Below are 25,137 nucleotides of genomic sequence, written 5' to 3' on the forward strand. Positions count from 1 at the left end.
TGAATGGTGCAGTTGCTACCCGTGGGTAATTGCATGAGCAAAGCTGACACACAGCACGAAGGAGCAACCAGCGGTGCCTGTAAGATCTATTGTCAGGTCACCGGCAGGAAGCCAGGTTATTGGGCTCTCGCTGGTCAAACCGGCACAGCTGCCCTACAATATAGCGCGGGACCATGGCTTGCTCTGACCGCCCTTGGCTACGCTCCTGCTTGAGCCACAAACAGCCTACCACATCTCTGCTGGCACATTCTACTTTTATTTATTACAGTTTAACTCCAGACTTCTTGTTCTTGGGAGCCACCTCCCCTGCACAACTGTCTATACCGCTGCAATCCCTCAGGACGTATCCTCACGGCCGTGTCAGGTAATTACTACACAGAGGTAATCAGCCAAATTCCTGCCGTGACTGTCTCTGCCATCAGACAGCTGTCCTTGTACGGGGTAATGGCACGCCTTACCTTCTGAATAATTCAAGGCTCTCGCTGATAACCACTTTTGTGTGAGCTACAAACGCTGTTAGAACGATAGAAACAGCAAAGGAAAACCATCACGCAAAAAGCAATACTAGGGGAGTTATTGTCACATTATAACTCGTCCTCCTTCAGCCTCATTGGGCGCTGTCTTAAGACGATTTAATGGAGACCTGTATGAGGATTTACACCGTGGCCTGGGTTCTACCCTGTCACGTATGATGTACTGTTTATGTTCTTTATAAACCTACATGTAAAGAATTGTGTTGGTGTCTGTATAGGCCCAATTTAACCAGCGCCAGATGAAGTTGCTGGTCCAAGTGGCCTATGTTATTCATTCTGTTCCACCAGAGTCACAAGGGCTCATATGAATATTCTCTTTGTGTACAGGATTGTGGCCCTAATGCAGCGGGAGGTCTCCTGAGTGGATGTAGTTATAATAGGTGTGAGTACTATTTTGTACCACAAGAGGGAGCTGTAGTTACTAAATGCTGGTGTAGAATGTGCTACTGTTTTGAGATTTTATTGTGTTGTTTTCTTAATTTCTATGATCTATAGGGCGGCATTTATCAAGTAATATTTGCGGCTAAATCTGTTAGCCGCAAATATTATGTATTAAAGGGATCCCATCTTCACCGCCGCTGAACGCCTCCCCCATAGGATTCTATGGGGGATGCGAAGCTGCCCGATGTATGAACATCGGGCAGCCCGGCTTCGCACCCCTGGGCTATCGCCATTCTGAGATGGCAATAGCCCATTGTAGCCTATGGCTACGGGATCGCACTGCCCCGGCGGCAGTGCAGTCAGCTGGGTCGGAAGGGGGTCAGTGCTAACCGCGCATGCACAGACCCCCTGGCTTCCCTACTTCGCAGGGATGACCAAAGCAATGGTTTAGAAATAGCCTGGCGAACTGTTTGTTTGCGCCAGAGTATCGCGACACGCTGCTGGCTGCTTTTATTAACAGCATTGAAGGATTGTGGGAGGAAACCGGAGGACCCGGAGTAAACCCACGCAAGCACGGAGAGAATATACAAACTCCGCACAGTCAGGGCCATGGTGGGAATGGAACCCATGACCTCAGTGCTGTGAGGCAGTAATGCTAACCATTACACCGTCTATGCTGCCCCAATCCAATGCTTCTACATCACCATTTCCTGCTGTATATCCATGCAGGGGGATTAGGTACAGAAAACGGAACTGGAATACCGGGCAAGACCACTATTCCAAAACCTGTAGTGTCCTGTCCAGTGGGTGCCAGTGACCAGTGTCAGACTGGGGCATGAAGGGCCCACCAGAGCAATGCAGTGGTAGGGGAACATGTTTAGGGGTGTGGTCAGTTATTAGAGGGGGTGTGGCCAGCCACAACAAAGGCTTTGATAAACCATCATGATTGCAGGACTTTCTTCTGTGGAGTGTTTTCCCACACACAATAAGAGTCTCTTCTAGTCCCCAAACCTTCAAGCGTCCCCCCCCGCTGAGATGGCAATAGCCCATTGTAGCCTATGGCTACGGGATCGCACTGCCCCGGCGGCAGTGCAGTCAGCTAGGTCGGCAGGGGGTCAGTGCTAACCGCGCATGCACAGACCCCCTGGCTTCCCTACTTCGCAGGGATGACCAAAGCAATGGTTTAGAAATAGCCTGGCGAACTGTTTGTTTGCGCCAGAGTATCGCGACACGCTGCTGGCTGCTTTTATTAACAGCATTGAAGGGCCTGTGTTGGGGTCCATTGTGACCAAGCTTGGGTCATGAGTGGTCTCGTCAGCTTCGTCTCGATTTTGCAAATGCATATCCGACATCCTTGGCCGTGTTAGTGCGAGCATTCAAGAAAGACATGTAATCCATGTAAAAAAAAAAAGCATTGTCTTCTACATAGAATTCAACAGGGACATGCAAAGGTTCACGTTAGTGCCGGAGAGACTAATAGGACTAAACTCTAAATGTCAAGAGAAAATGTAGAAACGCTAAGTGTCGGAGAGAAGGGAGCAGGGGCGCTGGGTGTGGGAGAAAAGGTTGCAGGGACGCTGCGTGTCAGAGAGAAGGGTACAGGAAAGCTGGGTGTGGGAGAGAAGGGAGCAGGGTCGCCTGGTGTAGGAGAGAATGGAGCAGGATCGCTGGGTGTGGGAGGCAACCGAGCAGGGGCGCTGGGTGTAGGAGAGAATGGAGCAGGGTCACAGGGTGTGGGAGAGAAGGGAGCAAGGGTGCTGGGTGTTGGAGAGAAGGGAGCATGGACGCTGGGTGTGAGAGAGAAGGGAGCAGTACTGAAGAGACTATGGGAGAGAGTGCTGGAGAGACAGAATACAGAGTAGAGTGCTGGGGAGCACAGGACATATTGGGGTGCACCTAGTGATTTAGGACAATGCTATTTATCCCCCAGGGTCACAACACCACAACCCGCCCGTCCTGACTACCTACCTGTGGTTTGGAATGTTCTCTCAGTGCTTGGTGGTCCTTCTCCTGCTGTAGTGGTGGCGGTCATCCAGACGGTGTACACTATCCCTGGTGACAGTCCTGAGAAGGGCTCACTTCCTCTGTACACTGTAATAAACACACATATACCACCTCAGCTACAGACCATGTGTTCTCAGTGTGTGTGCGCAGCGTTCTGTCACGGTGTGTCCCTAAGGAGGGTGTTATGTGTGAGGAGAGATGGTGAGGGGGAACCTGTGTGGTGCGGGTAGTGTCTGTATTATACGGTGTGAGGATAGATGGTGACGGGAACCTGTGTGGTGCGGGTAGTGTCTGTATTATACGGTGTGAGGAGAGATGGTGAGGGGGAAACTGTGTGGTACGGGTAGTGTCTGTATTATACGGTGTGAGGATAGATGGTGAGGGGAACCTGTGTGGTGCTGGTAGTGACTGTATTATACGGTCTGAGGAGAGATGGTGAGGGGGAAACTGTGTGGTACGGGTAGTGTCTGTATTATACGGTGTGAGGATAGATGGTGAGGGGAACCTGTGTGGTGCTGGTAGTGTCTGTATTATACGGTGTGAGGAGAGATGGTGAGGGGAACCTGTGTGGTGCGGGTAGTGTCTGTATTATACGGTGTGAGGAGAGATGGTGAGGGGAACCTGTGTGGTGCAGGTAGTGTCTGTATTATACGGTGTGAGGAGAGATGGTGAGGGGAACCTGTGTGGTGCGGGTAGTGTCTGTAATATACGGTGTGAGGAGAGATGGTGAGGGGGAACCTGTGTGGTGCGGGTAGTGTCTGTATTATACAGTGTGAGGAGAGATGGTGAGGGGGAACCTGTGTGGTGCGGGTAGTGTCTGTATTGTACGGTGTGAGGAGAGATGGTGAGGGGAACCTGTGTGGTGCGGGTAGTGTCTGTATTATACGGTGTGAGGATAGATGGTGACGGGAACCTGTGTGGTGCTGGTAGTGACTATATTATATGGTGTGAGGAGAGATGGTGAGGGGGAACCTGTGTGGTACGGGTAGTGTCTGTATTATACGGTGTGAGGATAGATGGTGAGGGGAACCTGTGTGGTGCTGGTAGTGTCTGTATTATACGGTGTGAGGAGAGATGGTGAGGGGAACCTGTGTGGTGCTGGTAGTGACTGTATTATACAGTGTGAGAAGAGATGGTGAGGGGGAGCCTGTGTGGTGCGGGTAGTGTCTGTATTATACGGTGTGAGGATAGATGGTGACGGGAACCTGTGTGGTGCTGGTAGTGACTATATTATACGGTCTGAGGAGAGATGGTGAGGGGGAACCTGTGTGGTACGGGTAGTGTCTGTATTATACGGTGTGAGGATAGATGGTGAGGGGAACCTGTGTGGTGCTGGTAGTGTCTGTATTATACGGTGTGAGGAGAGATGGTGAGGGGAACCTGTGTGGTGCGGGTAGTGTCTGTATTATACGGTGTGAGGAGAGATGGTGAGGGGAACCTGTGTGGTGCAGGTAGTGTCTGTATTATACGGTGTGAGGAGAGATGGTGAGGGGAACCTGTGTGGTGCGGGTAGTGTCTGTATTATACGGTGTGAGGAGAGATGGTGAGGGGGAACCTGTGTGGTGCGGGTAGTGTCTGTATTATACAGTGTGAGAAGAGATGGTGAGGGGGAACCTGTGTGGTGCGGGTAGTGACTGTATTGTACGGTGTGAGGAGAGATGGTGAGGGGAACCTGTGTGGTGCAGGTAGTATCTGTATTATACAGTGTGAGGAAAGATGGTGAGGGGAACCTGTGTGGTGCAGGTAGTGTCTGTATTGTACGGTGTGAGGAGAGATGGTGAGGGGGAACCTGTGTGGTGCAGGTAGTGTCTGTATTGTACGGTGTGAGGAGAGATGGTGAGGGGAACCTGTGTGGTGCGGGTAGTGTCTGTATTATACGGTGTGAGGATAGATGGTGACGGGAACCTGTGTGGTGCTGGTAGTGACTATATTATATGGTGTGAGGAGAGATGGTGAGGGGGAACCTGTGTGGTACGGGTAGTGTCTGTATTATACGGTGTGAGGATAGAGGGTGAGGGGGAACCTGTGTGGTGCAGGTAGTGTCTGTATTGTACGGTGTGAGGATAGAGGGTGAGGGGGAACCTGTGTGGTGTGGGTAGTGTCTATTATACAGTGTGAGGAGAGATGGTGAGGGGAACCTGTGTGGTACGGGTAGTGTCTGTATTGTACGGTGTGAGGAGAGATGGTGAGGGGAACCTGTGTGGTGCAGGTAGTATCTGTATTATACAGTGTGATTTAAGATGGTGAGGGGAACCTGTGTGGTGCAGGTAGTGTCTGTATTGTATGGTGTGAGGAGAGATGGTGAGGGGGAACCTGTGTGGTGCGGGTAGTGTCTGTATTATACAGTGTGAGGAGAGATGGTGAGGGGGAACCTGTGTGGTACGGGTAGTGTCTGTATTGTACGGTGTGAGGAGAGATGGTGAGGGTGAGGGGGAATCTGTGTGGTGCAGGTAGTGTCTGTATTGTACGGTGTGAGGATAGAGGGTGAGGGGGAACCTGTGTGGTGCGGGTAGTGTCTGTATTATACAGTGTGAGGAGAGATGGTGAGGGGGAACCTGTGTGATACGGGTAGTGTCTGTATTGTACGGTGTGAGGAGAGATGGTGAGGGGAACCTGTGTGGTGCAGGTAGTGTCTGTATTGTACGGTGTGAGGAGAGATGGTGAGGGGGAACCTGTGTGGTGCGGGTAGTGTCTGTATTATACAGTGTGAGGAGAGATGGTGAGGGGGAACCGGTGTGGTACGGGTAGTGGCTGTATTGTACGGTGTGAGGAGAGATGGTGAGGGGAACCTGTGTGGTGCGGGTAGTGTCTGTATTATACCGTGTGAGGAGAGATAGTGAGGGGGAACCTGTGTGGTGCTGGCAGTGACTGTATTATACGGTGTGAGGAGAGATGGTGAGGGGAACCTGTGTGGTGCTGGCAGTGACTGTATTATACGGTGTGAGGAGAGATGGTGAGGGGGAACCTGTGTGGTGGTGGCAGTGACTGTATTATACGGTGTGAGGAGAGATGGTGAGGGGGAACCTGTGTGGTGCTGGCAGTGACTGTATTATACAGTGTGAGGAGAGATGGTGAGGGGGAACCTGTGTGGTGCGGGTAGTGTCTGTATTATACGGTGTGAGGAGAGATGGTGAGGGGGAACCTGTGTGGTGCAGGTAGTGTCTGTATTATACGGTGTGAGGAGAGATGGTGAGGGGGAACCCGTGTGGTGCGGGTAGTTTCTGTATTATACGGTGTGAGGAGAGATGGTGAGGGGGAACCTGTGTTGTGCGGGTAGTGTCTGTATTATACAGTGTGAGGAGAGATGGTGAGGGGAACCTGTGTGGTGCAGGTAGTGTCTGTATTATACGGTGTGAGGAGAGATGGTGAGGGGAACCTGTGTGGTGCAGGTAGTTTCTGTATTATACGGTGTGAGGAGAGATGGTGAGGGGAACCTGTGTAGTGCAGGTAGTTTCTGTATTATACTGTGTGAGGAGAGATGGTGAGGGGAACCTGTGTGGTGCAGGTAGTGTCTGTATTATACGGTGTGAGGGGAACCTGTGTGGTGCAGGTAGTTTCTGTATTATACGGTGTGAGGAGAGATGGTGAGGGGAACCTGTGTAGTGCAGGTAGTTTCTGTATTATACAGTGTGAGGAGAGATGGTGAGGGGAACCTGTGTGGTGCGGGTAGTGTCTGTATTATACAGTGTGAGGAGAGATGGTGAGGGGGAACCTGTGTGGTGCAGGTAGTGTCTGTATTATACGGTGTGAGGAGAGATGGTGAGGGGAACCTGTGTGGTGCAGGTAGTGTCTGTATTATACGGTGTGAGGGGAACCTGTGTGGTGCAGGTAGTTTCTGTATTATACGGTGTGAGGAGAGATGGTGAGGGGAACCTGTGTAGTGCAGGTAGTTTCTGTATTATACTGTGTGAGGAGAGATGGTGAGGGGAACCTGTGTGGTGCGGGTAGTGTCTGTATTATACAGTGTGAGGAGAGATGGTGAGGGGGAACCTGTGTGGTGCAGGTAGTGTCTGTATTATACGGTGTGAGGAGAGATGGTGAGGGGAACCTGTGTGGTGCGGGTAGTGTCTGTATTATACGGTGTGAGGAGAGATGGTGAGGGGAACCTGTGTGGTGCAGGTAGTGTCTGTATTATACAGTGTGAGGAGAGATGGGGATGATACCTGTCTGGTGCTGTTAGCGACTACATAGTATTATACAATACCTTTGCGTTGTTGAAAACGGTCTGTGCTTTTTACGTAGATGGAATAATGTTTGAGGTTTCCTCTTCGGTGCGGCATTGGTATCTCATCCCATGAGATTTTTGCTTCTGTAGAGGTAAGAATGTTGATGGAGAAGTTGGGGCCAACAGATGGGACTGAGGAGATAGAAGAGACGAGACTGAGTTGTTATACAGCTCCATAAGAAAACTATAGAGCGTGTTTGTCTTTTATCATTTTTGTGTTAATTTATTTATCTTTCTCTTGTCGTATTGGGCAACTGTGGACCTTGGGACATTGGCAGTGTAAAGTGTTCTCATTCCCACGTTCATTTGCTTCTCATTCATAAGCTGAGCACTGCCTCCCAGCATTGGGGACGGGAACAGGGGAAGCCGTACATGCTGCACTACGAATAGGTGTCTTTACATCTTTTAGGACCGCCATAGACTGCAGCAACACTGGGAATGCCACATTAGATGGCGGACAGCCTCAGTAATGGCTGTCCTGCAGTAGGACTACATTGCAGAAATGTCTGTCCTTCAGGATGGTGGCTTCTGCTGTGATGGACACTGAGGGAGGAGCAGCCTATCGCAGGCAGCTTGGCCAGGGGTCAAGATGAAATTCCGAGAGCAAAGTAGGTCCACACGATGGGAAGTCTGCCCAATTGGTGGGATCTCATCTGCTTCTCCACCACAATTCATGGTTTGGTGTCACTCATGGGCGAGGGTCATTTTGGATTATGGACAAGTCATCAATCTCCTCTAAGCTAAACACCTGTCTTTGGCTTCCTGAACATCAGGATAAGCACCAACCATATTCCAAGCACTTCGCACACCAGTCACCAAAACACTGACCATCCTTGTGCCGGTGAAATCCAAGGAGACCAGTTTTATTAAAACTTCTATTTGGCCATTACATACCTTCCTCTAGGCTGTAAGTCTCCGTAGACATATTAGCGAAACATTCGTCGTCCTTAAGAGCAAATACAGAGACATGGTAGAGAACCCCGGGGGTGAATTTGCCTATAGAGAGAGAGACATACTAGATGTTAGGCCAGTGGTGGGCAACAGGCTGCCCACGAGCCGCTTAGGTCTGGCCCGCCGATCTGACATATATTGGTATGACAAGCGGCTGCATAGCCGCTTGTCATTGACATCATACTGTTTACTTTTTTTTTAATGCCGCCGCCGTTAATGTCCGTCTGTGCATGCCGCGCACAGCATTACAGGGAGCATGTGAGGGGACGTGATGACGCTGCAGCTGCCTCTCCGCCATTGGTTGGCGCGGCCGCGTCACCTCCCACGCTCCCAGAAATGCTGTGCGCGGCATGCACAGACGGACATTAACGGCGGCGGCTGTAACAGAGTGTCGCCGGGTACCCTCCCAGGCTCCAGGAAGTTCTGTGCGCGGCAGGCACAGACAGGCATCAACAGCGGTGGCAGCAGTATTAAAGTTTCTCCGCGTCCCCTCCCAGGCTCCCTGAAACGTGTGCAGGGCGGGTGCAGCAGGATTTTTGCCATGCACATCTATGAGGTGGCAAAACAGCTGCTAAGTAAGCAACAGGCAAATATTTTATGTGCATTAGTGTTTATATATATATATATATATATATATATATATAGAGAGAATGGAAGTGACCGCACTCTCACCCAAATGGAGACAGCAGTGGGGTGCCCGGCAAAGGTACATGCAATAGCATGCCCTAATTAAATAGACAGAGTTTTCCACACCAATAGGTATGGAAGCAGAGCACTCTCCTTAAATCACAATTCAGCCATGTGATAAAACGAAAAAATTGTTTTTAATTCCAGCTGGGTCAACACAGCAGTAGGCAATCAAAGTATACAAGCCCCGACGTTTCGGTCCCAGTATGGACCTTTATCAAGGAGCCTACAAGTATACAGAAAGTACAAACAATTGGTACATGTAATACTGAATCCAAAGACATGTACAAATAAACAGGCAAAAGACATAGTTACGTTTAGTAGTGAGACAGCATATAATCAGCGGCGCAGAAACATCCTGGATAGGGACAGGATGTTTCTGCGCCGCTGATTATATGCTGTCTCACTACTAAACGTAACTATGTCTTTTGCCTGTTTATTTGTACATGTCTTTGGATTCAGTATTACATGTACCAATTGTTTGTACTTTCTGTATACTTGTAGGCTCCTTGATAAAGGTCCATACTGGGACCGAAACGTCGGGGCTTGTATACTTTGATTGCCTACTGCTGTGTTGACCCAGCTGGAATTAAAAACAATTTTTTCGTTTTATCACATGGCTGAATTGTGATTTAAGGAGAGTGCTCTGCTTCCATACCTATTGGTGTGGAAAACTCTGTCTATATATATATATATATATATATATAAACACCCGCACAGTGTGTGAATATATGTATGTGTGTATACACACCCACACAGTGTATGTATGTGTATGTAACTGCCCGGGTGTCCGCGGTGGTGTGTGGATACTGTGGGAAGGATCCGCATCACTCCAGAGGTCTTGAGCAACTAGTTTCTTTTTAATGAAAGTACAGGTACTGCATGCGATGAGCGGGTCGACGTTAAATCTATAATGTATAAGTGTGTGTATATATATTCTGTATGTCTTGTAACATTCATAACAAATATTCTCGATAAAAATCTTAAAGCATTTTGTGATTATGTGTGCGGCCCTCGAATATTTTCTGGTTTTGATAAGCGGCCCCCCAGCCAAAATTGTTGCCCACCCCTGTGTTAGGCAGAAGGAGAAAAACGTGTGGTAGAGATTACAGCAGAGTAGAACATAATGTTAAAGAAGAATGGGCCGTTCTGATCTTTGGGAGTGTTTGGACCTTTCTTTCAGAATTCGTGGCTTCTCCTGAGTGTTAGACTGACACATGTAGTGCAATCACTGTTTGCCTCTCTGGGGGCCACACACATGGTTAGTCTATCACCTGGGAATATTAGGCTCTCACCTGTCCCTCACATGGGAGTGTAAGGCTCTAACCTGTCCCTCACATAGGAGTGTTCGGCTTTCACCTTTCGCTCACCTGGGAATATAAGGCTCTAACCTGTCCCTCACATAGGAGTGTACGGCTGTCACCTGTCCCTCACCTGGGAATATAAGGCTCTAACCTACAGGTTCTCAAAGTCGGTCCTCAGGACCCCACACAGTGCATGTTTTGCTGGTCTCCTCACAGAATCACAAGTGAAATAATAACTCCACCTGTGGATCTTTTAAAATGTGTCAGTGAGTGATGAGTGCACCTGCCGGGTGACGTGGAAAACGTGAACTGTATGGGGTCCTGAGGACAGAGTTTGAGAACCACTGCTCTAACCTGTCCCCCACCTGGACGTGTAAGGCTCTCACCTGTCCCCCCCCCATGGAATATAAACTATCACCTGTCCCTCACCTGCCGGGTGACCTGGAAAACATGCCGGTCACTCACCTCTGAGTGTATGACTCTGACGTGTCGCTCACCTGGGAGTGTATGACTCTGACGTGTCCCTCACCTGGGAGTGTATGACTCTGACGTGTCCCTCACCTGGGAGTGTATGACTCTGACGTGTCCCTCACCTGGGAGTGTATGACTCTGACCTGTCTCTCACCTGGGAGTGTATGACTCTGACGTGTCTCTCACCTGGGAGTGTATGACTCTGACGTGTCCCTCACCTGGGAGTGTATGACTCTGACGTGTCTCTCACCTGGGAGTGTATGACTCTGACGTGTCCCTCACCTGGGAGTGTATGACTCTGACGTGTCCCTCACCTGGGAGTGTATGACTCTGACATGTCCCTCACCTCTGAGTGTATGACTCTGACATGTCCCTCACCTCTGAGTGTATGACTCTGACGTGTCCCTCAGCTGGGAGTGTATGACTCTGACGTGTCCCTCAGCTGGGAGTGTATGACTCTGACGTGTCCCTCAGCTGGGAGTGTATGACTTTGACGTGTCCCTCACCTGGGAGTGTATGACTCTGACGTGTCCCTCACCTGGGAGTGTATGACTGACGTGTCCCTCACCTGGGAGTGTATGACTCTGACGTGTCCCTCACCTGGGAGTGTATGACTCTGACGTGTCCCTCAGCTGGGAGTGTATGACTCTGACGTGTCCCTCAGCTGGGAGTGTATGACTCTGACGTGTCCCTCAGCTGGGAGTGTATGACTCTGACGTGTCCCTCACCTGGGAGTGTATGACTCTGACGTGTCCCTCACCTGGGAGTGTATGACTGACGTGTCCCTCACCTGGGAGTGTATGACTCTGACGTGTCCCTCACCTGGGAGTGTATGACTCTGACGTGTCCCTCAGCTGGGAGTGTATGACTCTGACGTGTCCCTCACCTGGGAGTGTAACAACCTAACCTGTCTGTCACCTAGGAGCCTAAGCTATCACCTGTCCCTCACCTGAGAGTTAGGTTGACACCTGTCCCTCACATGAAAGTCTAATGGCCTCACCTGTCCCTCCACAGTGAGATTTAGGCGTAAATCGGTCCTGCACCTGAGCGTTTTATAGCCTGTTCCTCCCCACTTAGAATCCTAAGGTGCGTATACACGTTCCATTGAACAGCCGACATATTGATGGACCATCGGCCAGTGTGTACCATCAATATATCTGTGAACGGCGTTGCTCACAGATATATTGCATCGGCTGTGCAACACATCGTGCTGTGTGTACAGGTAATCCATCAACCACCCACACAGCCGCCCTGGGAGCCGCCAGTGATTGACAGCTGAGTGGGCGGGCACACGCAAATATGCTCACCCATTTGGGATGTCAGGCCCGATGGTTTGGGCAGCCCATCGTACAGGAGTGTAGTAGCCTCACCGATCTTTACCATGTATGTCACCATTCACCTAATACAGTCTTTGGTCATTGGTCTATCACTTGTCCCTCACATGGGACATTTATATCTCTTTATCTCTGCCATTCACTTCTGAGGGTCCCTGTGCTCTCATCTGTCCTTCTCACCTTCCTTTCATTTGCTTCTGCCTTTGTGGGAGGCTCTTGTCAATAACCTAGGTTTGGTGTCAGGTTCTCACCTGGAAGTATTAATGTCTGATTGGCCGTCTGGCTTCTGGTCCAGTTCAGCTGCGTGTTCCCATCTTCTCTCCACTCCACCAAGTAACTGTAAGGAAGGCCGGGGTATTGCGGTTCTTCCCACCAGACATTGATTCTCCCTGACGCGTCTCCCCAGGCTCTACCACCGAACACAGATGTCCCTGCAATTTATATATGGACAGTAATCAAGTGATCTCAGTAAGGTTAGCAAGAGAAGGACATTATAGGGTTCAGATGTGACATTCAGGCAAAGTTAAGCCTCAACGTGAACAGTGGCATAACAATAGCGGTCGCGGTGAGGCGATGAGTAGGTACGGGCGCCGGGGGTCTGCGGGCCTATTGATGCGCTTCCCTAGCCCTGCCTTACCCTGCTGGCGCTGCTTGCTGTTGACGCAGCCGGGACCCGCAGAAATACTTGTCTGCGGTCCCGGCTCTCCTCCAGGCTGGCACCTGATAATGGCAAAAGTAACTCTCACAAAATGTCCGCCCCCTTACAGCAGACACTTATTGAGGAGGCTCCTCTAACATCCTCAAAAAGTGTCTACTGTAAGGGGGCGGACATTTTGTGAGAGCTATTTTTGGCATTATCAGGAGCCGGGACTGCAGACAAGGAGATCGTGGGTCCCGGCCACACACCCGGTGGCGGCAGCAGCACCAGCGGGGTAGGGCAGGGTTGGAGGAGGGTGGGCCTTATTTTACGGGGAGCGCAGTATTTATAGTTACGCCACTGCGCATGAAAATATGACTGGGAACATCTGTCAGGATCTACAGAGATGAAGTCTTCAACTCGCTGTTGGTAGTTCGCCTGGTATAGGGGATGGTGCTTGGAAGTCTATGGTGAATGAATGTCCCTCAACCGTGATGTCTGTATGTGGGTTTGACATGCCAGACACAACAGGCCAGCAACTATGAGTCAGCTGAATGCCAGCTAGAGAGTCACAGCAACACCAAGTGCAGCACGGCACCTTCAGGACCTGACAAAGTGATAATAGGACTCAACTGCATTGCATGCACCAGTTACAGTGGGAATAGATTGTATGGTCGACCTAAAGATGGTCGACAGTTGATAGGTCGACACCACTAGTTCGACATACTGCAAGGTCGACAGGTAAACACAAGCATTCGGTCGACATGGTCTAGGTCGACAGACAAAAGGTCGACATGGGTTTTTTCACAGTTTTTCTTTGCCGAATGCTGACATGGACACAGTTTTAAGTGCTCCGCGTCCCCTCGCATCGCTTGCTGCGCTCAGCACACGATTTTATTCTTCCACCATGCCCTAGTGCAGGACAGGCCACCCTGTGGCTCTCCAGAAGTTGTGAAACTACAAATCCCAGCATGCCTTGCCACAGTTTTAACACTCCCTTATAGCAAAACTGTGGCAAGGCATGATGGGATTTGTAGTTTCACAACATCTGGAGAGCCACAGGTTGGCCAGGCATGCCCTATTGGATGGTAGGGCATGAAATACCGCCTGTCGGCACATGTCGGCTCAAGAATACAGTGAAAAACCCCATGTTGACCTTTTGACTGTCGACCTAGACCCCTGTCGACCTTGCAGTATGCCGAACTAGTGGTGTCGACCTAATGACTGTCGACCATCTTTAGGCCAGTTGAGCAGACGGTGCATGAGGTGTGTCAGGCTATAAATTACCTGAACAGAGCGGGATGAGACAAGTGCGGTTCCCGAGCCCCCTTGAGTTCCTGGCACTGAGGCACACACGCGTGGTCTGGGCTGGTAGGATCGTGCTGCAACATGGAGCTTCTGTGATACTGGACTCTGTCCCATTAAATACCACCTGGTAACTGAGGATTTTTCCTCTAGCAGAGTGAGGGCTCAAAGGCTGCCGAGAGATAGAGAGAGATCTTATGCTGCTTTCAGACAGCAAAACTGTAAAACAAAAAAACGGAAAAGTCCCAAGGCGCTAATAGTCCGTGCAGCCTCAATTCCTGAAGGAGGACCACTTTGTAATCCCCACTGTGGGTATTCTGGAACAAGATGAGGAATTGTGGGCGCTTGACTTTGAATGTTCAGTAGTGTAGAATTGTTAAGGACTATGGGTTTGCAAGCATATAAAATGTATCTTTATGGCTGTAATCTCTCAGGCAAAAACACGAACATAGATCAGAATAGCCTCCAGATGCTGCGTACCATACTCACTGCTATTGCAGGTGGATAACATAGAATCAGTCTCCTTCCACTCCACTCTCAGTAGATGGCAATATGGTGATCGCCAAAAAAACAAGGGAGGATTGGTCTCAGTAAAAAGGATTTAATAAAACAGCTTGTAGTGTGGCCAATAGGCCATATAGCCACAATAACAAGCTAAAAATAAAAACAATAACTCACTTAATTCCTGACATGTTTCGGCGGTGCCAGCTGCCTTTTTCAAGGATAGTGAGTGAGTCAGAACTTACAGAGCTTATATTCAAGATGGAGGAACCATTTCCGGTTCACTGTAATTAAGGTGAGTGTGGGCTACACAGATAATTAAAAAGCACTTCTCTAGGCTTATTACAATGCTCCACTAGCGAATTCCTTAATAATATCTTTTAAAGGTAAATAGAGAAACTCAGCGGGCAATCGCAATGGTCTGAAGTATTATATTTACAGACGGTATTTCCAAGCAGTTTTTGTTCCTTCACAACACTGAACCCGTTTTAACCCATAGAAAACAGTGGATGAAAAAATGGGTTTGAAACGGGTAGGACCGCTGCTTTATTACCGTTTAGAAATACCAGTTCAATAGAACCGGTAAATTCACTCTGCCGCTTTCAGACTGCACAAATTACCGTTTTAAAACTGTAAAAACTGCAAAATAACGGGTAAAAATTGCTGTCTGAAAGGGGTATTAGTCATTCTTACAGGAAATAGTCAACTAGCAGTATTGCATGATCAGCCATGGCTCACCTCATAGTCCTCACCTCTCACATGCATTCCTCTACATATACATATGGCCTTTCCCGCTACTTTATTTTCCTGTTATATTTAAGTTAGCGACCTTTGTTGTATATTGTTCACATTAACCTGATGCACTAGTCACCCCCCCCCCCACACAAATACTGTCACCGCCATTACACAGACATTAGGTGCCCTCACCTTCCACATTACCAGTAGGAGAGGCCACTTCTCCAAACTTCTCCACACGTCCAGGGTCCCAGTAGGAACTACATGAGAGACAATTGTGATGGAACTATAGAAATGTGATGGAAATAGGATATGTATAGAAAGGGGTATGATTAAGTTATTGTAGAATAGAGTGAAAACACGATGAGATGATTGAGAAAGAGAGAAGAACACAAGAGGTGGAGATTGAGATAGAGGAGTACACGGGATGAGATGATGACAAAAAAAAAGATAACACAAAAGTTATTAATAAGATAGACAGTACAGATGGTGTAATGGTTAGCATTACTGCCTCACAGCGCTGAGGTCATGGGTTTGATTCCCACCATGGCCCTAACTGTGCAGAGTTTGCATATTCTCCCCGTGCTTGTGTGTGTGTTTCCTCCGGGTACTCCGTATTCCTCCCACATTCCAAAAATATACTGGTGGGCTAATTGGCTCCTAACAAATTAACCCTAGAATGTCTGTATGTGCGTGTACATGTGGTAGAGAATATACTGTAGATTGTAATTTCCACTGGGGCAGGAACTGATGTGAATATTCAAATATTCTCTCTGTAAAGTGCTGCGGAATATGTGTGCGCTATATAAGAAACTGTAAAATAAATAATAGGAGGTGATGCGATAGAGAGGAGAACACAAGAGGAGGAGATGCGATAGAGAACACAAGAGGAGATTAGATAGAGAGGAGAACACAAGAGGAGGTGATGAGATAGAGGGAAGAACACAAGAGGTGTTATTATAGAGAGGATAACACAAGAGGAGGTGATGAGATAGAGAAGAGAACACAAGAGGAGGAGATGAGATAGAGGGAAGAACACAAGAGGAGGTGATGAAATAGAGAGGAGAACACAAGAGGAGGAGATGAGATAGAGAGGAGAACACAAGAGGAGGAGATGAGATAGAGAGGAGAACACAAGGGGAGGTATAGAGAGGAGAACACAAGTTATTAATAAGATAGACAGGAGAGGAGAACAGAACAGAAGAGGAGGAGATGAGAAAGAGAGGAGAACAGAAGAGGTGATGAGATAGACGTGAACATAAAAGGTGGTGAGGAGAGCACCTTGCCACGCTTACCATCTTCTGGCGTAGTGAGAACATAGCTCTCGCTCCACAGACTGCCCCTGTTCTTCTGCTGCTCCGCTGGCAGGTAGCGGATCTGGAATTCATATTCTGTATATGGCTGTGGGTCGTCTAGCACATATGTATTGATTTCCAGGTCATTACTGTTAACCTGGATGTATAAAAGAGAGTTTACTTTTTGACTGTAACATGATGCTGGATATGGGGACATATGTCAGATGTCAGAGCTTGCCAGAGGTGCGGGATGCCGGACAATCTCAGACTTTTATTTCTTTACGCATATTACTAATAGGGATGCCAATCCCGGGATCGGCGGGATCCCGGGATTTCGGGCAATTTTGGCCGGGATTTCAATCCCGGGATTGGACTTTTCAATCCTGGGATTTCGGGATTGAAATGCGCATGCGCATTTCATCCCTTACTGCCGGGCAGCGCCGCTGAGCATCAGCAGCGCTCAGTTTACAAACTGCCCAGCTCACAGCCTCACACAGTGCTGCCTGACCTGAATACAGTGCTCCCTGTCTGCAGCAGCTCTCGGTCACCTCCTCGGATGCTGGCTCATACACAGCAGGGTCCCATCCCCCAATCACAGTGCAGGCGACGGCAGCGCTGCGCTGTGCTATTACGGGGGAATTGCAGGCTGCTGCTGGATTCTGGGCACAGGCTCACTCCTCTTGCCGGAACTCGGCAAGGTGAGAGGTCGCCGCGGCCCTGGATCCTAAAGTGGAGTAATGGAGTTTGAAAGTGCCCTCTCCTCCCTGCAACTCGCCTGTGTGTTCCAGATGGTCTAAACTTCCCCGTACACTCTGACTGCCCTCTGCTTGTCAGGAGGCCAATCCCGGGATTGACATTTTTACAATCCCGAAACCCGGGATTGAAAAAAATGTCACGGGATTGGCGACCCTAATTACTAATCATAATACTTCAGGTTCAATAGATCTACGGTAAAACAAGATAGTTCACATGGGCAACCAATCAGAATCTACTTCTTATTCATTTAGAAACTTCTAGAAGATAATAGATAGTATCTGATTCGTTGCCCATAGCAACATCCCATGTGAAATAGAACTCCCATCTTAGTAAATTTCCCCCTAAATATGGCTGCCTCCACAGTATGCAGACACTTCTTAAATATCAAAACTACCCTATGACTTCACCACTCACTCACTCACTCACTCACTCACTCACCAGAGTCCATTCGCTATCTCCCAGGATGCGATACCTCAGCTCCACCAGCAGAGGGTGTGTAGAGTCCTCTGGGTTTTCCCAAAACACTTCCACCATCATATCTTCCGAGACAGATGAATTAAGGATCGGTGGTCTAATAAACACTGGGAGAAAGGTGATGTCTAGTTAGTTATTTCATTGCCCAACCTGTCTGCGTGAGTATGGAGAAGTTGGACTATGGAGAAGTTGGAGATCTCCATTGCTTGATACATCTCCCCCGGTACCTCCTTACCATTCTCTCCATCATGACTGTAGGTGAAGATCAGCACCTCCTCCTGGTCTCCTCCCGATACTCTCAACTGGTACCGGTGGGAATGAGTCAGGTTCTTCCGGGGAAGCAGCAGCCACGTCTGACCAGGCTGCAGGGTGATGTAATGAGTGGAATCCTTAGGGCTAAAGGAAATGACAGAGGAATTCATCTTCAATCCACGGATGGGAAGGAAGATTAATAATTTACTTACTAGAGAGTAAAGCTGTGGCGCCCGAGGTTAGTTATATACAAAATGTAGCAACATTTGGTTTAGTCAACACAAAAATTTCAAAAACTTGAATGTAATCCAAATGATCCGCATCTGCCTCTGTACACATATCACCTTGAGCTTCCTCCTGCAGCTGTGAGGAGCATGGGGCCCAACAGGAATGAGCAGGTGCTATGGAAGAGGTGGTGGGGGGGGGGGGGGTAGAAGGTCGATCCCCTGCACCTACTGAGGTGTCAATGCCAGACGCTGCTCGAACACTCCTCACATAATGATTGCAGGAGGAAGCTCCCAGTGATGCGAGTCCCCGAAACCACTGCAGTAGAGGAATACTGTAGGGACGCTCCTGAGGCACCATTAGAAGCTGGAAAGCATCCGGGAACACAGACCGATCCCTGGACGTGCTTCCTCCTGCACAGACAGACGAGCTTGATTGCTGACTCCACAGTTATACATTCTAGAACAGTCAGGGTATGTATACTCAAAAAGGGTATTGTTACCACCTTCCAAAGAAGTGTGGGGAAAAGAGGGGTGGGGTTGTTTGACTGAGTAGCAGCTGCTATATCAGCTTCACAGCGAAACGCGTTCGTTGGCCTACAAGTCACAGCACTACCCTCACAGGACAACTCACTGCCCGAACCAGCCTGGACGGACCAGACTTTGCCTCAAGCTCACCAGCAGTGGCTTTCTCCATGCCTATCAATTGGATTACAAAGGGACTTTGCACTCTCTCTTATTCGTCAAAGGGGAACCACTAACAACCTGCTAAGGACTCTGACCTCCTCATTCCAAAAAGGCTGGATGGTAACTATACCCACTCTTGAGACTGCCCACATGTCTTTCAGGTTCTACCAGGAACGGACAGCGAGGACAGTGCTGCAGCTATATTTTAGCAATTAATATTTTTGCTTGATTTATTTTATCTTCATGTTTTGTTACTAACCCATGACCGAATGGTTTATTAAACTGATTGTCATTCATTCTATATGACTATACATGTGAAGTCAATCCGACGGTCTCTGAGAGTTTTTTATAAGCGCCGCTTCCCTTTTTTCTTCATTAGAACACTCAGGGGCACGAATGCAAATATATCACGTATGTTCAACGCGTGCGCACATTCCATACTTGGTGAGGCTCCGCAGTGAGGCGGTCCGCTGCGCGTTCCTCCACGTACAATTCAGATCCTCTATCTTGCCTTGGATGACGCAGCAGAAGGAACAAAGATCAGCAAAGTCTGAATCAGGCGAAACAAAAGAGGTGTCACACGGGCGGTCAAAAATAAGACTTCAATAGGAAAATGCACCCTGCCTAGGGATGACTATCGGTGCAGCCAATACTGCAACCAACCATCGATAGTTATAAACTATGTGATGGATGACCATCAATATTTTTATCTTTTGTTGGTCATCCATTCTCTTTGACTGGCGTGGGGGCGGCGCATCACGGTTGTCAGGGCAGCGCTATGCTCAGTGTCCCGGCACTTTGAAGGAAAAAAAAAAACACAGTAAAATATCAATGTGCTATTGATGGAGGGAAACCATCTGGTTCTCCCCCATCGATGGCAAAACACTCTACATCAGGCATGTCCAAACTGTGGCCCTCCAGCTGTTGTGAAACTACACATCCCAGCATGCCTAGCTATAGTTTTAGCTCTCCCTTATAGCAAAACTGTGGAAAGGCATGATGGGACTTGTAGTTACACAACAGCTGGAGGGCCACAGTTTGGATATGCATGCTCTACATAGTCCATAAACCATCGATGATTTTGAATCATCAATGGTCAATGGCCATCTCTAATCCTGCCACGTTCTCAAATCTCCTCATGCACTGAATGAGGCTGTGTTTAGCCTCGTGTCTGCTCTCTGTAGTCACCCTCCTGCCATCCATTAGGGTGAGGAAGTCTTGTCACATGTGATCAACTTACAGCAAGTAGGGTCAGAGCGGCAAGCGAGAGGTATGTGGGTGCAGGTTGGGGTCCAGAGGTCGTTTTAGGGTTTTTCATTCTTTTCACTGCTTGATACATTGCGTAATTGTAACATAGGGGCAGATTTATTAAGCTTGGCGAAGTGATAAAATGGCCGGTGGTAACAAAGCAGCCAATCTGCACCTGGCTGTAATATTTCAAACGCATCCTGCAACTTGACAGTTAGAAGGTGATTAACTGGTGCGTTATCCCCTTTCACTTTATCACTTCAATTTAATAAATGTTCCCCAAAGTGCCTGGCTCTGATAACGACATTGTAGAGATGATCAATCTGAGGCACAGAAACCGTCTTTGCCTGGACTGTAGAATTCTCTGAAGTTGTGGTTCTCCTTTCCCGTTACCCAGTTCCCACAGATCCCATCCCCCGCGTACCACAGAATGTACCAGAGCATTATATAAAACCACAAAGCCAGACAGACATGACCTGTTCTTCCAATTGAACACTCTCACCCCAACGTCGCTTCTATCTCTCACTTCTCCTTCTGACCCATAAACTCAATGTGCGTAAATAATCTCATAACATTAAACCACAAAAGAGGATAAACTACAGAAAGCATAAAAGCGGAAACTGCGAAATCCCCTCCCTAGGGAATCTAGTAATAACAACGTGAGGTAATAATGTGAGTTTCCAGACCATAATGCACGTGTTTCGCAAACAACCTACAAACAAGACCCAGAGCAGGAGAAGATGCAGTGTGCTGGCCGCAGGAGGGGAGAACACTGTGGATTGCACACAAGAGCCAAGGAGTTGTACTGTGCATAGAGTCATAGTTAGCACACACTGGACAAGGCATGCAAAATACAAATGGAATAAAATAATGAAACAGTCATTTAGAAAAAGAGTACTGCTCTGTAGAGCAGAATGTGGTGCCACACAGATACAGTTATACGGGACCTAGTTTCTCACCTGTAGAATAGCAGACACTGATAATCAGAATGAAGAGTCCTCCAGATAATGGGCGGAGCCAGAGACTGTCAGACATCCCACCCTGTGAGCAGGGAGAGCGGTGGGGGGACGCAGTTAGTAGGATAACTGAGGTTCCACTGATAACTATTATTATTATATATAACCACTGATTAGGAATAAGGGCGCAGAACAGTTATGTTATCAGTGCCACGAAAAACACCAACATTTTCAACTGAATATATTATTGGAGCAGTTCTGCGCCATTTGTTAAATACCTAGTGATGTAACTAAGGTGGTTATTTTGGTTCACTCTTTCTGAGAAATTCCTTCTTAGATGGACAAAACCATGTGCACTGCAGGGGGGCAGATGTAACATGTGCAGAGAGAATTATATTTGGGTGAGTTATTTTGTTTCTGTGCAGGGAAAATACTGGCTGCATTGTAATATAGATCTCACCTTGAAGTAAAACCCCATCCAAATCTAACTCTCTCTGCACATGTTACATCTGCCCCACCTGCAGTGCACATGGTTTTGTCCCTCTAAGAAGGAATTTCTCAGAAAGAGTGAACCAAAATAACCCCCTGAACCTCTATCACACCATGAGGGTAATTCAGGTTGTCTCAGTAAGCGGCGTACATTCGCTGCTTGCTGAGCGGTTAGACGCAGGGCGAGGGAACTCACACCCCCTTCCCAGAGCCAATGGCCACATTTGCATCCGAGTGTACTGGGGGGGAAATCATTTGATGGTCGGCGACCACCGAATGATTGTTCCACCCGATAGTAAATAAAAGTCAGTCTAGGCGGAGTTTTCACCGATATGCATGCGCAGCCCCGCAACATCGGTCCCCGAACCAAATTCAGCCAAATGCGAGACATCCTGAATCACCCTCCATGTAACCTCTGTATAATGCCCAGTGTAACCTCTGTATAATGCCCAGTGTAACCTCTGTATAATGCCCAGTGTAACCTCTGTATAACTCCCAGTGTAACCTCTGTATAACACCCAGTGTAACCTCTGTATAACACCCAGTGTAACCTCTGTATAATGCCCAGTGTAACCTCTGTATAACACCCAGTGTAAACTCTGTATAATGCCCAGTGTAACCTCTGTATAACACCCAGTGTAAACTCTGTATAATGCCCAGTGTAACCTCTGTATAATGCCCAGTGTAACCTCTGTATAATGCCCAGTGTAACCTCTGTATAATGCCCGGTGTAACCTCTGTATAACACCCAGTGTAACCTCTGTATAATGCCCAGTGTCACCTCTGTATAACACCCAGTGTAAACTCTGTATAATGCCCAGTGTAACACCCAGTGTAACCTCTGTATAATGCCCAGTGTAACCTCTGTATAATGCCCAGTGTAACCTCTGTATAATGCCCAGTGTAACCTCTGTATAATGCCCAGTGTAACCTCTGTATAGAACCCAGTGTAACCTCTGTATAACACCCAGTGTAACCTCTGTATAACACCCAGCGTAACCTCTGTATAATACCCAGTTTAACCTCTGTATAATACCCAGTGTAACCTCTGTATAATGCCCAGTGTAACCTCTGTATAGAACCCAGTGTAACCTCTGTATAATGCCCAGTGTAACCTCTGTATAAAACCCAGTGTAACCTCTGTATAATACCCAGTGTAACCTCTGTATAATGCCCAGTGTAACCTCTGTATAACACCCAGTGTAACCTCTGTATAACACCCAGTGTAACCTCTGTATAACACCCAGTGTAACCTCTGTATAACTCCCTGTGTAACCTCTGTATAACTCCCTGTGTAACCCCTGTATAACTCCCTGTGTAACCCCTGTATAACTCCCCGTGTAACCCCTGTATAACTCCATGTGAAACCTCTGTATAACTCCATGTGTAACCCCTGTATAACTCTGTGACAACACACACGGGGAAATGCAGGCTTGTAGCCAGCCATGGAACTTGCATAACTCATGAGTGTCCTGGTATAAGGGATAGTTCGGTCAGCCTGCCTATGTATATCTACATTACACCTCCCTGTGTTACCCCTGTACTCCTCCTCCCTGCCACACAGGAGTTTGTCCTCTCACCTGCAACTACGGACTGTACTCTGTGCATCTTCCCGAGGAGTGTGCTGGCTGCACTGCTGCAGGCTGCAGGCACTACCAGCCTCCCCTCAATCTGTCACTTCCTCTTTCCTTTTCCGTTAACAAACTCTCTGCACCCTCCCCTCTCCATCATATGTCTCTATCACTCTCTCTGTGCACCCTGCCCTCCCCTATCTATATGTCTCTGTCAGTGTCACTCTCTCTGTGCACCCTCCCCTATCTATATGTCTCTGTCAGTGTCACTCTCTCTGTGCACCCTGCCCTCCCCTATCTATATGTCTCTGTCAGTGTCACTCTCTCAGTGCACACTCCCCTATCTATATGTCTCTGACACTCTCTCTGTGCACCCTCCCCTCTCTATATGTCTCTGTCACTCTCTCTGTGCACCCTCCCCTCTCCAACATATGTCTCTATCACTCTCTCTGTGCACCCACCCCTCCCCTATCTATATGTCTCTGTCAGTGTCACTCTCTCAGTGCACCCTCCCCTATCTATATGTCTCTGACACTCTCTCTGTGCACCCTCCCCTCTCTATATGTCTCTGTCACTCTCTCTGTGCACCCTCCCCTCTCCAACATATGTCTCTATCACTCTCTCTGTGCACCCTGCCCTCCCCTATCTATATGTCTCTGTCAGTGTCACTCTCTCAGTGCACCCTCCCCTATCTATATGTCTCTGACACTCTCTCTGTGCACCCTCCCCTCTCTATATGTCTCTGTCACTCTCTCTGTGCACCCTCCCCTCTCCAACATATGTCTCTATCACTCTCTCTGTGCACCCACCCCTCCCCTATCTATATGTCTCTGTCAGTGTCACTCTCTCTGTGCACCCTCCCCTATCTATATGTCTCTGACACTCTCTCTGTGCACCCTCCCCTCTCTATATGTCTCTGTCACTCTCTCTGTGCACCCTCCCCTCTCTATGGCCCTTATTCTGATCGGTGCGGATATTCCCGCTTGCGTACGGGCCGCCGATGTTTATCGTCTGCGCATGTGCAGAGGTCACTCTGCGCATGTGCAGGCGGTTTCGCCGCATGGATTCTTTATACGCCGCACAGGGGGCGTAGAGGGGCGTGAGGGGCTACTTAGCCTCATTACCCTATGCATACGCCCCGCGTTTCATGGGCGTTCCCATGCAAACGTGGGGCGTATGCATGGTAATGAGGCCGTGACGCGTGGGTACGGGGCGGGCATCTGACATCGCCGGATGTCAGCTGCCCGCCCCCATACAAGATTTTACACGGACAAGTGTCCGTGTGGTCTTGTGTTGCGGGACCTGGTGGAGCGTGCGGCCCTGCATTCGATGTTCAGCGACCATCGAATGCAGGGGCTGCTCCCACCATGGAGGAGGCGTATCCCCGTCCACATTCATGCGGACCGCCACATATCCGCATACGGACGGAGGTGGCGATCCGTATGGAAGGCGGGGATTCGCCAAGACGGACATCACCGCATATTTCTGATCGGGCCGCACCGATCAGAATAAGGGCCTATATGTCTCTGTCACTCTCTCTGTGCACCCTCCCCCCTCTATATGTCTCTGTCACTCTCTCTGTGCACCCTCCCCCCTCTATATGTCTCTGACACTCTCTCTGTGCACCCTCCCCCCTCTATATGTCTCTGACACTCTCTCTGTGCACCCTCCCCTCTCTATATGTCTCTGTCACTCTCTCTGTGCACCCTCCCCCCTCTATATGTCTCTGACACTCTCTCTGTGCACCCTCCCCTCTCTATATGTCTCTGTCACTCTCTCTGTGCACCCTCCCCTCTCTATATGTCTCTGTCACTCTCTCTGTGCACCCTCCCCTCTCTGTATGTCTCTATCACATAGCTAATTTAATGGATTAATAATAAAAAAAAACATTAACTGGCATTTTTTATTATGTATACATATTTACGAAGTAGTATCGGTTTACCGTCAGTGTCCTATCCATTTGGACTCTATTCAGGATGGAGTATGGTACAGTACAGTGGATATTTTGCAGTTACTGGTACATTTCAGTCTGACAGTAGTATCACACGCATCCAAGTGCTGCCCCTAGGCACGTGGCCAATGGGAGTTCAGCTCTATGGCCCTTATTCTGGTTGGTA

General features: G+C 48.7%; 1 protein-coding gene across 4 annotated transcripts in view; it reads right to left on the reverse strand.

Moving 5' to 3' along the window:
* Positions 1 to 25,137, reverse strand: part of IL27RA (interleukin 27 receptor subunit alpha) — a 34,502-nt gene that overhangs the window by 6,823 nt on the left and 2,542 nt on the right. The window contains exons 1-12 of one of the 4 annotated variants that reach the window (XM_083185324.1): positions 23,030 to 23,166; positions 20,964 to 21,045; positions 19,198 to 19,306; positions 17,829 to 17,989; positions 17,558 to 17,700; positions 16,364 to 16,520; positions 15,261 to 15,328; positions 13,815 to 14,004; positions 12,142 to 12,321; positions 8,038 to 8,139; positions 7,123 to 7,275; positions 2,883 to 3,005 (exon numbers count right to left, since the gene is read on the reverse strand). In XM_083185324.1, the coding sequence (XP_083041450.1) occupies positions 2,883 to 3,005; positions 7,123 to 7,275; positions 8,038 to 8,139; positions 12,142 to 12,321; positions 13,815 to 14,004; positions 15,261 to 15,328; positions 16,364 to 16,520; positions 17,558 to 17,700; positions 17,829 to 17,989; positions 19,198 to 19,306; positions 20,964 to 21,039 (1,462 nt within the window). In that variant the 5' untranslated portion in view covers positions 21,040 to 21,045; positions 23,030 to 23,166. Of the gene's footprint in view, positions 1 to 2,882; positions 3,006 to 7,122; positions 7,276 to 8,037; positions 8,140 to 12,141; positions 12,322 to 13,814; positions 14,005 to 15,260; positions 15,329 to 16,363; positions 16,521 to 17,557; positions 17,701 to 17,828; positions 17,990 to 19,197; positions 19,307 to 20,963; positions 21,046 to 23,029; positions 23,168 to 25,137 lie in introns of those variants that run through there. The other 3 variants (XM_083185327.1, XM_083185325.1, XM_083185326.1) reach the window with 3 other exon arrangements.

Source organism: Crinia signifera, chromosome 4 (assembly GCF_055691185.1).
Source record: "Crinia signifera chromosome 4, ASM5569118v1, whole genome shotgun sequence".
Lineage (NCBI taxonomy): Eukaryota > Metazoa > Chordata > Amphibia > Anura > Myobatrachidae > Crinia > Crinia signifera.